Raw genomic sequence first — 18,173 nt, forward strand, 5'->3', positions numbered from 1 at the left:
CGCTATGGGACCTATACAGGCATGCGTAGAATCGCGGATGGTCATCGCAGTCTACGCGCAGCCAGAGGTTAGATAGGTCCCTTCCTTCAAGCGTCCCGAGGCGACGAGAACAGATATCCTCTCTGACGTACACGCAGACTCCCGCCCGTGGCACAAATGAATGTTCCAATTTGTACCCCGGGTAGGAGAGGTAGGAAGTATCAGCCGGGGAGGAAATCTGAGTCTCGGTAAGAAAGAGCAAGGCCGGCTTCGCAGTCTCCAAATGGTAGTGGACTGCGTTGATATTGGAATTGAGCCCCCTAACATTCGTGAAGTCCACGGCGAGCGTTGAATTGCTCCGTTTGCCCCGAGAACGATAACTGTTTCTGTTATTGAGCGCAGAACAACTGTGTTGCTTTTAGGAGATCCTCGCACACATAATGTATAAATGTACGATTTTTATATAAAAATTTAGATCAAGCCAAACCTTAATATATATTAAGAAAATAATTCATGCTAAATACATGGTGTAGATTTAAGATAAAATCAAAATACGTTTATTCAGTTTAGATGCGTCTTAGCGCGTGCTTAGGAATGTCAAAAACGTTTACAAAATAAGCGAAAGAGCAAGACTAAAAAAAGAGCTATCCGTTCACAAAACTACCAGGAAGCCTTGTTCTGAGAAGAACGGTCAAGAAACTCAGCAAGTTTTACCCTCCCTCTACATTATAATTATTCAAAGGAAAATGTTATAAACCACAACGTCATTAAAGTTACACATCAAAACTCGGTAATTTGGTTAAAATTTATCCAATTTCAACTAACAAATTAGGCACATGTGAAAGTTATCGGACTGTTTATGGATTGAAAATAAAATATATACGTATACGTGATAAGATTCTATAGCTGAAATACTTTTAATATAAGTTAAGCAATATATACTTAAAAAACGCTTAAATGCTGTTTAGCTTACATGCTAAATATAAAGTAATACAGTGTAAACTTCCTAAAGCGTCGAAATCAATAGGCTTTGCTTGGTTGGTTTTAGTTTTCGGCATGTTTAAATTTTGTTTTTATTTTAATGTCTCTTAATTTCATTTTAACTCTTATTGTCCTTGTTTCCATGCTGTTTTGACAAATTCTTATTATATTTCCCAGTTTTACTGTCAGGGCCCTGGTCACCAGGACACCAAACAATATATTTAACAAACGAACAAACAAACGTTTTTTAAATAATTTATTACCTGTAAAATGAGATTACCTGTAAAAAATAAACTCATATAAAAAATAATCTGCTGTGTAAAAGGTATATAAAACAATATCATACAATAGATAATTCGTCAGTTTCGGTTGAGTTCTTGTAGCAGTTTTAGTGAATTTGTTCAAAATGGCAAACAAGCCGTATCCTTTCGAAATTCGTAATTTGGAACCTCATGAAGCGGAGAAAATGAAATTATATTCTGGTATGTATTGAATGGTTACTTAAAAAATACCAGTGGCGCTACAACCTTCTAGGACTCAGATTTCTGTACCCGTTTCGTGATAATTTATTAAGCTCAATAAAACGATCATTCTTCTGTGCCTGACACACGCCGTCGACTTTTTTGGGTCATGCAAGGTTTCCTCACCATGTATTACTATTCGTATATACGAGGAAATATGTAATAATATAAGAACACTAGCTGATCCGGCAAACGTCGTTTTGCCATGTATATCATTTATAATAAAAAAATAGGGGTTGATCATAGAGGGGTGAAAATGAGGGGTTGTATGTATTTTTAATGCTGTATCATAAAAAAATAGAAATTAAAAATGTTGTCTAAAAAATAAAAATAAAAATTTAGGGGTGGACTACCCTTAACATCTGGCGGGCTGATTTGTGAATCTAAACCATTCCCAGATTCCCTTGAAGACACACAAAAAATTTCATCAAAATTGGTCCAGTCGTTTAGGAGGAGTTCAGTCACATACACACGCACACAAGAAATATATATGTTAAGATAAGCGCCAGTAGGTACATCTACAAACATTCTTAATACGTAGAACTAAAATATGACAAGGACATTTAATTTAAAACTGCTTTTTAATGCTATCGATGGATTCGAATGTGGTTAAATGAATGAGTGGAACAATAAGGAACAACAATTTTAACGCGACATTCTTCATTATTCGTTTCATAATAATTATCGTGAACGCATAATCAATCAACGGTTTTTTTATAATTGACGGCTAAGTAAAATAATAGGGACTGAACGAGTTCCGAACCCAGAGCAGCAGCGCACCAATGTATTATTCTAAAAAAGGCTTGCATGAGGAAACCGGGATCCATGCCATAGCCCAATGTATAAAGTAGACGTCCACACGCCACTTTGATATGGCTAAGCAACATCCCAACCAGTGTTAGCGGACAGTATTAACGGATCAGGATAATCCAATAACAATAGCTATACACAGGTGAAAAATCGTCTTCACCAGGGAAGGCGCGGTTTTTCACGTTGTACTTCGCTCACTCCAGTGAGCTTGTCCTGCCCTTCAGGCGAATGACCACTCCCCTTGCGCTAGTCGCGGACCAAATATCGGTTGTCTGTAAAGTCGGTTTACTGACGATAGTTGAACGTGACAACGTCATAAGAAAATACTGATGGAATGGTTGCATTCTTCAAAAGAAAATTTTAATTTTATTTGTTAGATAGATATTTTATATGGATGTAGAGAAGGAAGTAAATGGAAATCACAATTGAATTGATCAAGTTACATTTATTTGTACGCATAAATACAATTATGTCAATTTTTGTGTGCAAGCGAGAGCGCGAAACGAGTGCTCTCGCTTGCACTTCAAGCCTTATTAAATGGAACGCCTCAGAGGTAACGCCTCAGATGTAACGCCTCAAAGGTAACGCCGCATGCGTCATGTTTTTTCGTGCGTGCAGCCGGCTCCATCGAATTATAAGACGTTGTCACGTCAAAAAACCCGGGATCATGTATAAGAATCAAATATTAGATAAATTTGGCAGGTTAAACTGATTACTACGATTTCCAGTGAAACAATATTATTTTGGAATCGCCGAAAGATTACCGCTATTATAAAATCTGTTTATGTGAAGCGTGTGGTGCCATGCCCTACAGGATCGTAATTCGACGTTTATATCGCGTTAAGATAAGATTTATGTTTGTTATTTTTTCTGATATGTTCATAAATTGATTGATCGTATTATTGTGAAATTTATCGACGTCCTGATAAATGTTATACAGAATGTTCTTCACAATTTAAGGAAAAGCAATTCTCGAAAGAAAAAAACCATGAAAAAAAAGTCGGGTTAAAATTAGACAGTTTTACGTAAACTGTGGTTCTGTAGCCACACACTATTATTAGTTAACCGACACACACATACACTGATAAAATTATTATAATAGTACTAGCAGACCGGCCAAGCGTTGCTGTGGCTAAGGTTTTTGTTTTATTACATAGTAGTAAACTATTCAAGGAAAACGGTAGGAGAACACCAGTCATGGGGACCAACATGCTTTATGGTGGTTATGCCATTAAATTGTAGCTTATGTGAAAAGTTGGTACTTTCAACACAGCGCCATCTGTTAGAATTGTGACTATTAAATAATAATAAAATAATATTGCGGGTATAAATTGAGATGTAAGCTATCCTATCTTTTAAGTTAGATCAAACTGCACACGGTGTGCAAATTTTATTGATAGCGGTTCGGTAATTTAGTAGTCCATAGCGGACAAACAACGTGACACGTAATTTATATATATTAAGATTATAATTTTTATCGGTGTATGTGTGTAACTAACAATTTATCAAATTAATTAATAATTCAAAAGACAGTTTTACTGTACGCAATAATTATATATGTCACCGTAAAATTGTAAAAACCGTTAGATTGTAATCTATCTCGCGAGATTGTAAACTGTCGAAACATTGTCAACTCAACATACTGCTTGCAATTTAACGTATTATTATTCGGTAGTTATATGAAATTGTTGGGAAGTAAAATTAATCTGTAATTGACCAAAGAAGTTTGAATGATAACTAAGTTAGTGTAGTACAATCTACCGAATACCGATAACCGATAACCGATAACCGATAGATTACAATCTAACGGTTTTTACAATTTTACGTTAACATATATATTTAATCTTCAATGTCAAATTATTATCACCAAAATTATCACATACTATTATCAAACATGTCATATATTTTTTTCCAAAATTCACTTCAAATTACAAAAAATGGCGCCAAATTAAAGTATATGGCGATGTCACAAACAAAATAGAAACATAGAGCGTATTTGCGTTACCCTAACATTAACTTAAAAATCTCTTTGTGTCCTGAAATTGGTGTATAACAATATATTTTTTTTAGGTGAAAAGACAGGATTTGTACGCATAGGACCAAAAGGATATGTCCTTGCACACCGATTTTTGGAAATAGGAGCAGATATTTATAACATGGAAATACGATCGAGCGATGTATTTGTTGTAACCTATGCACGATCAGGTAGGTGCCAGATTTTCTGGATTTAATTGCAACACTCATCTGTGCTGGTAATACTGGAATAATTGTTGGGAATACAGGATCAGGCACTTCGTCTGCCGATTTAAAACCTCTTTATAAACGCATTTTCACGTTATTTAAATAATTCCACATCGAGTGCTACAATACCACTGCAATAAGGCTAATATTCTGTTTGTTATAGAACAGGCGGCAAACGGGCAGGTGGCTCACCTGTTTTAAGTGTCGCCGCCAATGGACAGAGCTGTCTTAACGCTATGTAGGACTCACATATCTTAAATCCAATACATCTTACAAAACACTTTATATTCACTAATATTTTAGGTACCACGTGGACTCAAGAGTTGGTATGGCTAGTTGCGAACGATTTGGACTACGATACAGCAAAATCAGTTTTTTTAACGGAAAGATTTCCGTTTCTGGAGTAAGTATTTTTATAAGAAATAATAATGGAATATAGAAGTTATTTTAAATAAGAATAAGATGGCCGACCTTGCCAGTAAATGGTATCGAATAGTTTAATTCGACCGTCTCTGAACTTGGGTCTGGACTTTTCTTTAGACAAGCCTATTTAGACCTCATAAAAACTAAACCGTCCCACTTACTAACGACCGTCTCTTTCTCAGAAATATCATTTACAGATACCGGCAAACATCTAAAACAAATGCAGAAGCGATTTTTCGGTATCAGTGGGTGGCGGGCGGTGGTGCGCGGCGGCGAGAGTGTGACGTGTCGATCGCGTGATTGGTATATCAGTTGACATGACGTTTGTGTCCCGCGCTGCGATACGACGCGCAAACTTTCCCCCCCGCCCTTGTTTAATGCTCAAGAAGTTTGCCGGTATCTGTACACTAAATTAAAATTCGACTGACACAGCATAATATAAATCTATGATAATATTTGAAATTGGAAGACCCAATGTGTTTACTATAACAGCAATTGACTTTGATAAAACAAAAATGTCCATATTTGCACTTCACACTTTCAAAGCAATTTTCCGTTACTTTTATAATTTATGATTCGATGTACTTTTCTATCATCATGTTTGTTATGATTGCCTATATGTGCTTGTCACATTTAATCTTGTATTAAATGTTTCTTAATTACCTATAAATGAGTGTGACAAGCATTTGTAAATAAATGATTGTGTAAAGTTTTGGATTTTGTTTATGGCATAATGTCTTTGGTATTTTACATTTGCCGTTTGTATAATAATTAGGATTGGTTACGTGACTTATCCAATTTTATAGATTCTCGATGATGGTCCACCCGATAATGATACAGCGTTACCTAGAAAATAGCAAAGGAGATGAGAAAAAACAGAAGGAAATTAAAATGATGACGTCGCATATCGTGAACCAACTGGAGGTGGCGCCTTCCCCACGTTTTATAAAGACACATCTGCCACTATCCCTGTTGTCACCAAATTTGCTTGATACCAAAGTAGTGTACGTAGCAAGAGACCCGAAAGATGTCGCAGTCTCATATTACCATTTATGCAGTTCAATGACATTTCTGGGATGGACGGGCGACTTCAAACAATTTTGGGAATCATTTATTAGCGATTTACGTAAGTATATATGTGTATGTTTAAGTTATATTTATAAGGGATAATTTAGTAAACCATTGAGAAGCATTTTATGAATTTCTATGTTGTCTAAACTCTAAAGCAACGATGCTACGATGTGCATTTAAGTTTTAACCATCAGCTGTAGAAAAAATCTATCGATTATACCCCGTCATATAAACGTCTTCACGTAGAACATATGGAAGTATGGTCATTATAGTAAGTTCACCTCGGAATTCGAGATACCCACCTGTAAGTCTGTAAATACTTGTATATTGACACCCTAAAAGTTGTCTACCTACAGCTACAGTTTTTTTTTTAAAGACAATTCACACCAATTGACCTAGCCCCATGCTAAGCTGGTGAAGCTTGTGTTATGGGTACTAGGCAACGGATATACATACATATTATAGATAGATAGACATATAAATACATATTTAAACACCCAAGACCTAAGCACAACACCAAATGCTCATCACATCGATGTTCGTCTCAGCCGGGGATCGAACCCGGGACCCATAGATTCGCAGTCAGGGGTACTAACCACTAGACCAATGAGTCGTCAAATTCCGAAAGAATTCCGAGATTCTTACCTAATTTAAGCTTAAATGACTGGACTAGTATCCATGACTCAGCCACAACATTAATATATTATATAATTCTTATTTTAGAATATTGGTCACCGTATTTTGAACATTTGAAGGAGGCTTGGGAGAAGCGTCATCATCCAAATTTACTCTTCATATTCTATGAGGAATTACAAAAGGTTATAACAAATATTGTTACTAGAAAAAAAACAGTTTTTCAATTACAACTATAAATGAGATATTTAAAAATTTTATATTTTGGTGATGGGTTTGCTAGTTAATTATTTTTAAAATATTGTGCAAAATCATGTAATGATGATTAAATCCGTCTAAACGTTATCATTACGTTTTCAGGACTTACCAGGGATGATTAAACGTGTATCTGCTTTCATGGGAAAAAACTACAATGACGAGCAAGTGGCAACACTCTGTGAACATCTGGACGTTAAGAACTTTAAGAAAAACCCTTCTATCAACAACGAACAGTTCAAAGAGCTTGGCTTAACGACACCTGACTTGGAATTCGTCAGAAAGGGTTCGTAAATGTTCGACATTTAGACATCTATACAGAAAAATTATATATTGCCCAGGATTTTTATGACGGACTGCGATATTTAAAGCCTTCGATCGGGTGTGGCATAGAGCACTGCTCTCGAAGCTTCCAGCCTATGGGCTTCCCGAGAAATTATGCGATTGGATCTCCAGCTTTCTGGCCGATCGGAGCATCAAGGTCGTCATCGACGGAGCATGTTCCGACCTTAAACCCGTAAACGCTGGGGTCCCACAAGGCTGTGTTCTATCCCCGACCCTATTTCTTCTGCATATCAATGATATGTTGCAACTTAGAAACATTCATTGCTATGCGGATGACAGCACTGGGGATATTCTTTACACTGGCCGGGCAGGTATTTCTCGGGCAGTTGTTGATGAGTACCGGAACAAACTTGTGTCTGAAGTCGAAACTCTACTACGTGGAGTCTCAGACTGGGGCAGACAAAACCTAGTCCAATTTAACCCCAAGAAGACACAAGTTTGCGCGTTTTCCGTTAAAAAAATACCCTTTGTCGATACTCCTCTTTTCGAAAACACTCTTCGTAAAGCCACAGCCAGCATTGGAATACTTGGCGTTGACATATCGAACGACGTTCAGTTTCGCGGTCACTTGGAGGGAAAGGCTAAATTAGCCTCCAAAAAGCTTGGTGTGCTCAGCAAGGCGAGGCAGTACTTCACTCCGGGCCACCGCATGCAACTATATAAAGCGCAAATTCGGCCCCACATGGAGTACTGCTCTCACCTCTGGGCGGGGGCTCCCCAGTACCAGCTCCTTCCAATTGACCGTATACAACGCAGAGCGGTTCGAATCGTCGACGACCAATCCCTCTCCGATCGGCTTGATCCTTTGGCGTTGCGTAAAGATGTGGGATCACTCTGCATCTTCTACCGCATTTACCATGGAGAGTGTTCAGAGGAGTTGTTCGGATTAATACCTACAGCTGAGTTTCATCATCGGACGTCGAGGCAGAATACGAAATTCCACCCGTATCACCTCGACGTCCGCCGTTCCACAACTGAGCGTTTTTCAAGGCAGTTTTTGCCGCGCACCACCACTATGTGGAACCAGCTGCCCACTGAAGTATTTCCGAACCAATTCGACTTAGGGTCCTTCAAGAAAAGAGCGTACCAATTCTTAAAAGGCCGGCAACGCACTCGCGAGCCCTCTGGCATTGAGAGTGTCCATGGGCGGCGGTATCACTTTACATCAGGTGAGCCTCCTGCCCGTTTGCCCCCCGTTCTATAAAAAAAAAAAAAAAATATTTAAAAAAAAATATTAAGCCCATCTTCAGCTGGTTAGATCCAAGATGGGTAAGGATTTCAAAAAAACTTCAGGTTTACGACATAGCGACAGTTTCCATTCCCAACATTTAGACATTATCGTATTGACTTAGCTGTAAGGATAGTGTAACAATTTTAAGTTTTGAAAACTGAAATTACTTCGTTTTAATTACAATGAATGAATTACAGGCAAATCAGGCGGTTGGCGCGACTACTTCGACGAAGAAATGATAGCACGGACAGATAAATGGATGGAAGAAAACTTGCGCGATACAGATCTCCGATTCCCAAGTGCAGAGTAGTAACACGGACCACCTTATTAATTCTGTAAATAACTTTGGAATTTATAAAATAAAATTTATGAATATCTATTATATGCTTTAAAGAATTTAATTTAAGTATGATTACGTAAAAAAATGTCATAACCCACGTTACTTCCGCCAAACGGTGAGAACTCCATATAAAGTGGATTCTACGCTTTGGATGTAAGCAGCAACTCGGAGTGAAGTTACGCCTTGCTGGGCACACCGAACTTCTTGGAGACGAAACTAAACTTTTCTTCCATATGACCAAGAAACGTGTTCATATGTGATTCTAATCAATTCTCTAAAAGAACAACGATGTCGCTGTATGCTGCACTTGTTAAGAACGTACTCGAGTCTACTTCAGTAGTATGGAAGCAATATGAACGAAAATAAAAGCTAATGTCAGAAAAAGTATAAAAATCTTAAAGCAACTTCACTCAAACCTAAATTAACTTTTATTTTATTCATATTCTATTGTATTCATATTGGTACCCAAGTACACTTATGAACGTCAACAGAAAATATGTTAAATTGATTCTAAATTTACATTTAGTTAGTTCGCAAGTCAAGGGCGTAGAGCGGGCAACAAACTCTCAGCCAACCTTGTTAATCGCCAAGTTTTGAGTAGTACAAATTGTTTGAACTGAAGCAAATCAAGAACTCTATCTTTGTGATAGATTTGGGAAGACTGAGAGAGATAAGAAATTTTTATTAAAAAATAAAAATTCTTTCTACTTAAAAAAGTAGAAAGAATTGTTAGTACATAGTTTGGTATGTAAGTTAGATTATAATTATTATCTGGAAAGTATTGCTAAAAGTAAATAAATAAAGTGCTGGCTGAGGTTTAGAAGTCTTCGAAAAGAGAGGTAGCGAACATGGCGATGATCTTGAAACTTGGATTGTATAGGGCATCCTCTCACTAGATGGGAGGCTGTCCTGGTAAGGTCCGTAGGTCCTGATAAGGGTCGAGATAAGAAAAATACATATATTTAGAATAAAGCTTAAGAGCTGTAAATTAGGTTTTGAGTTTATTTATTACAAGCAAACATACCAACAATCTTTTATATCTTGTATGCACAAACCATGCAAATTATTGTAGGCATGCTATATAATGCATATTAAATAAACCATGTCACAATACTTACGATACAGTTACTCACTGACAGTTCTTTCAAACGTCTCTTAAAACACTGTTGTTTTAGTATTTATTCAAAAATGGCAAAACCGTACCCTTTAGAAATTCGAAATTTAAAGCCTCATGAAGCAGAGAAACTGAAAGCATTTTCTGGTAAGTTAACTTAGATATAAATTTTATACAAAATAACTTTAAACCTTCATTTAAATGGTCGCTGGTGCAATGGGGCCATTCTGGCCTGAAACGATATGTCTATGTGCTAGAAGAAAGGATAAATAACATCATAAAAATAAACTACTTTCAAAAAAAACGGAAACTTAAGTAATGTCCTAATGTGACCTACGTCAGTTTATTAAATTAAATTAAATTTGTTTCTCAGTAAGTGTGTATGTATGCAATTCTTATCAGAATTAAAGTTATTCTTAAACCCTAATTTAATTGTCTGACGTAGTCTATATACTTATAATCGTGTAAATTAATACCAGTAAAATTAATTCTGGCAATTTTTTAATTAAATGTTGACGGTTTGGCAATACAGACAAGAGGGTTTTTTTTACTTTTTTTAATTTAAAAAAGTTACATATGTAAAAATCTAATAACGAGTGTGACCTCTTGAAAAATCACAGAAGAGTTTTGAGAATACGAAAAAGTCGGTCGTATAGACTGGTGCGACGCCATCTAGCCAAATAGAATGGTTTTGGTGGAATTTTTAATTTTTAATTTGAATTTCTAACTCCAAACTTAAAAGAATTTAAATTAACAATTTGTTTAGTTCAAATAAATAATCAGAAATGGACATCTTGTCATGTCAATTAATGTCAGTAAATAAAAATGAAGTATTCGTAATGTGACTGTATTATTTTATTCTAATCTTTAAATTTTCCAATTTCTATGAATTTCTTACGCTACATTTGCATAGAATTTCATGCAGTCAATTCAATACATTTTCTGTATTATCTTAGTTATGCATCATACCGTAAAATTCTCAAACACTATACTTATTTGCAGATTTAATGTTACGTCGTAATATTCATTACATAAGTCCAAATAAAGGCTTTCGTTTTACCCAAACTATTTAGGGCTGGACGTTTTACATTGGCTAATGTAAAATAAAATTACATCAATCAGGACCATTAACCTCCTCAATAAAAATATAATGTTTAAAGAACTTTATTTCTCATTACAAAAAATAATGTATTTTATTTAAATGAGAAACTTAATATGTATATACGAACGAGATACACGTCACCAGCAGCCTTTTAGTATCTTTAATACCCTTTTGAATTGGTTAAACGCGCTAATATTACGATTTTTAGACGGTAATTAATTAAATAATTGCACACCCTCATACTTAATAGACTTCTTCAAATAATTTATACGCGGCTTTGGCAAGATAAGCAATGTATAATAAATTACCGGAACATTTGAAGAATTACAAATAACTTAAGGTTTACCAAATTGTTAAAGGAATTATTATATAAGAAATGTTATTATGCCGTTACAGAATATCTCACTGATACGCTTAAATCAGGTGCTCCTTCATGTCCATAATCATGCACTGCAGCGATCGTGGATTTAAAATTATAATGGAAAAACACTAAACATAACCAATTTTACATTTTAATGTTTTATGACGGAAAATATAAAAACCTATAAGGCCTAGATATGTTTGAATCATACAATGTGCAAATATACAGTAAGTAGTTTGTATACTACATAAACTGTTTAAAACATAAGTTATTAAATAAATAGGTAAATAAATGCATTTTCATTTACTTGTCAGTCTCACATTCAAACTTTTTTCTCAAATGCGCGGAAAATTATAGTACTTGTTAAATTTCATACAGATTATCGACTCACCAATTTGTTTTCTTGAAGCTGGACACAAAATAAAATTTATTATTATGAATAATACTACTGAGAAAAACTTTTCTAAGATTTCGGTGGCTTCAGACACAAAAGTCACAACCACGCACATGCCTTTTGAAACCTTAAAAAAACTTAGTTTAAAAATGACCCATCGAGAACATAGAGCACCTCTAGAGACGCCGAATTTACCCACTGAAGTAACAAAACATATTTGTTTAAGGAGAAAAGACGGGTTTTATACGTATAGGACCCAAAGGGTATATCGTTCAATGCCGATTTATGGAAGTAGCAGCAGATATATATAACATGGAAATACGACCGACCGATGTATTTGTCAATACATATGCACGATCAGGTACTTAATGATTCACTGAATTTAAGCTCCCGTATTCTTATATATATATATATATATAATATTATACTAGCAGACCGGCCAAGCGTTGCTGTGGCTAAGGTTTTTGTTATATTACATAGTAGTAAACTATTCAAGGGAAACGGTAGGATAACTTATGGGAAAGGTAGATAGCATAATATGTAAAACGTTGGTACTTTTAACACATACAGTTATGTTAAAACTGCGTTGTATCAAATAATAAACAAATATTTGCAATAAAATAATATTGCGGGTATAAATTGAGATGTAAGCTATCCTATCTTTTAAGTTGGATCAAACTACACACGGTGTGCAAATTTGATTGATATCGGTTCTGTAGTTTAGGAGTCCATAGCGAACAAACAACGTGACACGTAATTTATATATAGATATGCCAAATTTACAATCACTGGATCATTGTCAAATTGATTTGAAAACCTGAAACAAGATTTATATTTGATTTATCTGTAAAATCAATTTTAATAAACCATACATATTTATGGGGTAGTTGTTTAAAACTGAAGACCAATCAATATAATACAAATTCCCTAAAAAAATTTCTCCCTAAACCGAGTAGTGCTCCCTCTTAGAACTCTTTTAAAAATAGATTGGATAATTTTTACAAATCCACAAATACGTTTATTACTGCTTGTTTAACAACCTAATAATAATAATAATACTGACAAGAATTAATGAATATTTTAAGGGACCACGTGGACACAAGAATTGGTTTGGCTCGTCGCAAACAACTTGGACTACGAAACTGCAAAATCAATTTTACTAAGGCAACGATTTCCATTTTTGGAGTAAGTAATAATTTTTACTGGAAAAAAAAGGTTTTATGTCCCGAATCGGGTACAACAGGTTTGCATCTATTTTATAGCATATATATCTCTTAATCTATATAGCGACCTATATAGATTAAGGTTATAACATTATTTCGCAGATTTTCATCGATGTTCCACCCGGAAATGATACAGTATTATCTAGAATATAATAAAGGAGATGAGAAAAAGCAGAAGGAAATTAAAACGATGACGACGCATATCGTGGACCAACTGGCGATGACGCCTTCCCCTCGTTTTATAAAATCACATCTGCCACTCTCCCTGTTGTCACCAAATTTGCTTGACGCTAAAGTAGTGTACGTAGCAAGAGACCCCAGAGATGTCATCGTCTCATTCTACCTATTAAGCAGATCAATGACGTTCCTAGGATGGACGGGTGACTTCAAAGCATTTTGGGATTTGTTAATTAACGATTTACGTAAGTACAAACTGTGTAAACTACTTTTTGTCGATCCAGGACAGGGTTGAATATCATCCCTGGGGCCTGGAAAACCTTAATTTTAATCTACTTGAAATAAACAGAAAGAGGAGGTTATCCATTCGATTTTATTAGACATTGTTAGTTATTTTAGAAAACAACATTATACGGAACGGGGTGTTCCGCCATTTTGATTTTTCATATTAGGCATATCTGAAGAAATCTTAATTAATTTCTGAGAAAAATTCTCCTTAAGCTGTGAACACCGAACATACGCCTTTAATGACGCTTTAAAGTAACTATGGTTATGCTAGTAAAGTGGTGTACCACTTTTAATTCTACAATACTAGAGTTGGAGTCCACCTAGAATTAATAGAAAAATTGTGCTGTTTATAAGTCTAGTAGATATTTAATATATATTATAATAAGCGTGAAGAAAGTTATTAAATATATTATTGCAGTGTATTGGACACCGTTCTTTGAACATCTGAAGGAGGCGTGGGAGAAACGTCATCATCCAAATTTGCTCTTCATTTTCTATGAGGAGCTAAAAAAGGTACAATAAAAATGTAGTAAACAAAAAATATCAAGACAATCTAAAAGTTCTTAGCATTACTTCATAATAATATTTGACATCGACTCGGGATTCATAAAATAATAATTACGAATATGTTTAGTGAATATTATTTACTGGAGTTCTAATAGATTTACTGATACCGCGAGGAGACGAATAAGTGTGAAAATTACCTCATTATTTATTTTACTAACTGGGCGATTTTTAAGGCAGTTTTTGGGCCCTTAGGGTACTTCAAGAAAAGGAGAACCATTTCTTAAACGGCAATGTACTCGCTAGCTCTCTAGAAATATGAGTCTATGTATCACTAAACATCTGGTGAGCCTCCTGCCCATTTGCCCCCTGATATATAAAAATCGCGTATATAACAGCGTGTACGTACATAAAGAATGTCGTTAATCCTTTGGAAAATGGAACGGGCTTTAGTATGGGATGCAACTTGTGTGGACACGTTTGCCCCGTCTCACCTACTTCAGACAAGCAAAAAAGCTAGGGAGGCCGCAGAGTAGGCAGAAAAAAATAAACGGCACAAATATACGTATTTCCTCCAACTTCGATTTTGTTCCCTTTGGAGTGCCTAGAATCTCTTGGGCCGTGGGGTTCAAGTGTACTGGCGCTTATTAAATATTGAAGTTGGTGCCTAGTAGATAGTATCGGTGACCGCCAGGAAATGCTGCCAGCATTAAACGTACACTGCGACAAGAACCAAACTTTTTGAATTTGTTTTGATTTTCTTTTTAATTATTTTTATTATTACATTGAAATATTGATTATGTAGTACTTGAATATCGCTCCTCAAAACACTTGAAGATCGCGTAGCATTGTACATATTTCAATTTCATTGAATATTACGTCCTAAGACCGCCCGGAGTGTCGCATTGGGGAAGGCCGCCTCTGGTTTGAGAAATAGTACACCGTTCTTCTACACATAAGTCTTAAGCCATATTGGGTTAGTTATAATTTCCATGGGACACTTTCCTTGACATTTCCTCATCTTATTCTCTCTCTCTTTTTAATCGGCAGCTCATGTCTGGTTTCGGTTCAGCGCGTCTCTTATGACAGTGTAACGTTTTGAAGACGATGAGTCTTTCACTTGATACACCTGACACCTGGTTGGTGAGCGGCCATGTGATCTTTTGCCTTCTGTTACCAACCACGTCCAGTTCCTCCAAGTTATCATCACCGCTGCGCTCTCATCCTACTACCAGCATTTTAAAATAATTACGTTTTCAGGATTTACCGGCGATGATAAACCGTGTATGCGATTTCATGGGGAAGAAATATAGTGATGAGGAGGTGGCAACTCTTTGTGATCATCTCCATATTAAAAACTTCAAGAAAAACCCTTCTATCAATCTTGAAATTTTTAAAGAACTCGGTATCAACAAACCAGATTTAGATTTCATCAGAGAAGGTAACTCATAAAATATTTAATTATTATTTCGAGAAATAGCCATCAGCCATCATACAGATACCGGCAAACATCTTGAACATTAAACAAGGGAGTGGGGGAAAGTTTGCGCAGTGCGGGACACAAACGTCAACTGATTTACCAATCACGCGATCGACACGTCATTCCATTCCCCAATGTTAATGAGGCGTGTCTTTTTAGACAATGCTTGCAGATTAATATAGAAAATAAATATATAAATTTTGAAAACAATTATTCATCCCCAGACTTCGAACTCAACAACGGATTATACACCCAACAAACCATATAAAGTAAATCTTATTACAGGCAAAACAGGCGGTTGGCGCGACTATTTAGACGAAGAGATGATAGCACGGACAGATAAATGGATGGAAGAAAACTTGCGGGATACAGATCTCCGATTCCCAAGTGCAGAGTAGTTTTAAAATTATTAAAAATTATTTAAGATTAACATTTCCATCACACATTACATACGTATAACTCTAGCAGTTTTGGCAGCGCACGCCAGAATAGCTCGCAGATGGTAGATTTTTTCCTGCTTAGTTGATATTTTGGGCACATATCTTCATTCATTACACATATCACATTCACACAATATCTTTATAAACTGTAGGCTATGTGTTATTCTGATGCATAAGCTATATTAATGTCTACTTTCTTTAAAATCCATTCAGTAGTGTTTACGTGAAAGAGTAACAAAAATCTATCCTTACAAACTTTCGCGTTTATAATATTAGTAGGATGATGTGCTTTTCGTATTTCTATAATAAATTTGTTTTGATGGTGACGTGGTTGTTATAAACCCATATATGACATTTGCATGCCTATTTTATAATATTTTTATATACCATTTTCTTTACAAATAAACGATTTATTTATTTAATATGCTTTATTTATTTAAAATCTACTTGCATAGGAGAAATAAAAAAAGTGTGCGTGTACTTATGTACGCGTAAGAAGTTATACTTCTTTGGCATTATTAAAAATAGTTTGGCTTTGTTCCACCTCCAGTTTTTGATGTTTCACAGCGATAAGATGACAACTCTTTTTTTGTATTCAATTTAGTGCACTTACACTGATTCACCAATTGTTTTTTGTCTCTTGTCCTTATACAGTCGACTCTCGATAATTTGACACTCGTTAATTTGAATCTCTCGATAATTTGAAATGCTTTTCCGGTCCCTTGAAAAATACTCGATAAATTGAATAAAATCAATGTTAATTGGTCCCTTCGGTAATTTGAAGTTGAAAAAGTATTATCTTGCTCGCCAACATGCGATAATTTGAAATCTGGTCTTCCCTACTCTCTATAATTTGAAGTGTTTATCATGCACATACCTGTCGTTTGTTTACATACATGCACAGACTTTTCAATTGTTTACATAAATGGGTGACAAGTGACGGTTACTTTGCAGCTCTCACCACTATCGAAAATTCTTCTTCTGAAGTCACTCACTCAAAAAAAGATTACAGACTTCTTTTCGAAATAAAAATTTGTGAATAATGTTATAATAATTGTTAATACATAATAAGAATATAGAAATAATAAGTAACAAATTTTGATCAAATTCTTATTTCCTTCAGTCGCCCCTCCCCCTCGTGGTTATTCAAACACTTGTTATTTTGAACTCTTGATAATTTGAAATTTATCTCTGGTCCCTTGAGTTTCAAATTATCGAGAGTCGACTGTATTTGCTAGATTAAATCAGAAAAATTACATGTTTTGATTAAAAAATGTGGTCATTTTTTTAATCAAAACATTACTCGATAATAATAATACATACGGATAGTTAACCTCAATTGTATTGAAGCACTTAGGAAGGTTGATGAGGACAGTTTTTTCACAAATATTAATTAGTATTGGTTTAAATATTCAATTGAAATCACTTCTGATTATAATTTAAAAAGCATTGCTAAATTTATTTGAAAAAAATAATTAAAACTGCTTTATTTTATGCAAGATATCTAAATAAAATTATGGTTAAATAGTGAACTGAAACTAAAGCGCCTAGTATAAACAGAATAGCCATTGCATGTATGAGTAAATACACTGTAGTAGTCACAACATTATTTCACAGGCTCAACGATGACCCACTCGAAAATGATACAGTATCTAGAACAGAATAAAGGTAATGAGAAAAATGAGAAAGAAATTGGAAAGATGATGTCACATCTCATGATAACATAATTTTTAGCGATAACCGTAAGTACAATTTATTCTAATTTGTGTAAGAGGCCAGAACTCCCTCTATTGCCTGGACTAGACTGCCCTAACTAGTTTACTTTTACTATTTATTAGGTACAGATACCGGCAAACTTCTTGAGCATAAAAATAAGGGAGTGGGGGGAAGTTTGCGAATAGTACACACAAACGTCAACTGATTTACCAATCACGCGATCGACATGTCACTCTCCTGCCGCCGCGCACCACCGCCCGCCGACCCAGTGATACCTAAAAATTGCCTCGGCGCAGGCAAGGACATTTGTTCAAGATGTTTGCCGGTATCTGTACTTATTGTCTGATAAGAAAAATATTTACCATGCCGATCCCTCATTTTGTTATTTTTTTTATCTGAAGCAGAAATCGTGTTTTTTAGGAAAGTTGTACTTAATTTGTGCACCTGAGGTAGACACACGCCTTGAAGTAACTATACGTTTACCACTTCTACTAGTGCTATTAAACCACTTTTTTTTTCTATAATATGCGAGGACGAACCTACA

At 35.3% G+C, this 18,173-nt stretch overlaps 2 protein-coding genes across 2 annotated transcripts; both read left to right on the forward strand.

Moving 5' to 3' along the window:
• The first annotated feature begins 1,334 nt into the window (after nucleotides 1–1,334).
• Nucleotides 1,335–8,850, forward strand: LOC125054578 (luciferin sulfotransferase-like). Its single transcript, XM_047656559.1, has 7 exons — nucleotides 1,335–1,442; nucleotides 4,362–4,496; nucleotides 4,836–4,935; nucleotides 5,762–6,081; nucleotides 6,750–6,844; nucleotides 7,020–7,200; nucleotides 8,688–8,850. The coding sequence occupies exons 1-7, from the start codon at nucleotides 1,367–1,369 to the stop codon at nucleotides 8,798–8,800; spliced, it is 1,020 nt and encodes a 339-aa protein (XP_047512515.1). The 5' UTR covers nucleotides 1,335–1,366; the 3' UTR covers nucleotides 8,801–8,850.
• A 3,182-nt stretch (nucleotides 8,851–12,032) lies between these two features.
• LOC125054580 (luciferin sulfotransferase-like) lies at nucleotides 12,033–16,239 on the forward strand. Its single transcript, XM_047656560.1, has 6 exons — nucleotides 12,033–12,162; nucleotides 12,887–12,986; nucleotides 13,127–13,446; nucleotides 13,908–14,002; nucleotides 15,254–15,434; nucleotides 15,759–16,239. Exons 1-6 carry the CDS (start codon nucleotides 12,087–12,089, stop codon nucleotides 15,869–15,871), a joined length of 885 nt encoding a protein of 294 aa, XP_047512516.1. The 5' UTR covers nucleotides 12,033–12,086; the 3' UTR covers nucleotides 15,872–16,239.
• Nucleotides 16,240–18,173: the final 1,934 nt, after the last annotated feature.

Source organism: Pieris napi, chromosome 12 (assembly GCF_905475465.1).
Source record: "Pieris napi chromosome 12, ilPieNapi1.2, whole genome shotgun sequence".
Classification (NCBI taxonomy): Eukaryota; Metazoa; Arthropoda; class Insecta; order Lepidoptera; family Pieridae; genus Pieris; species Pieris napi.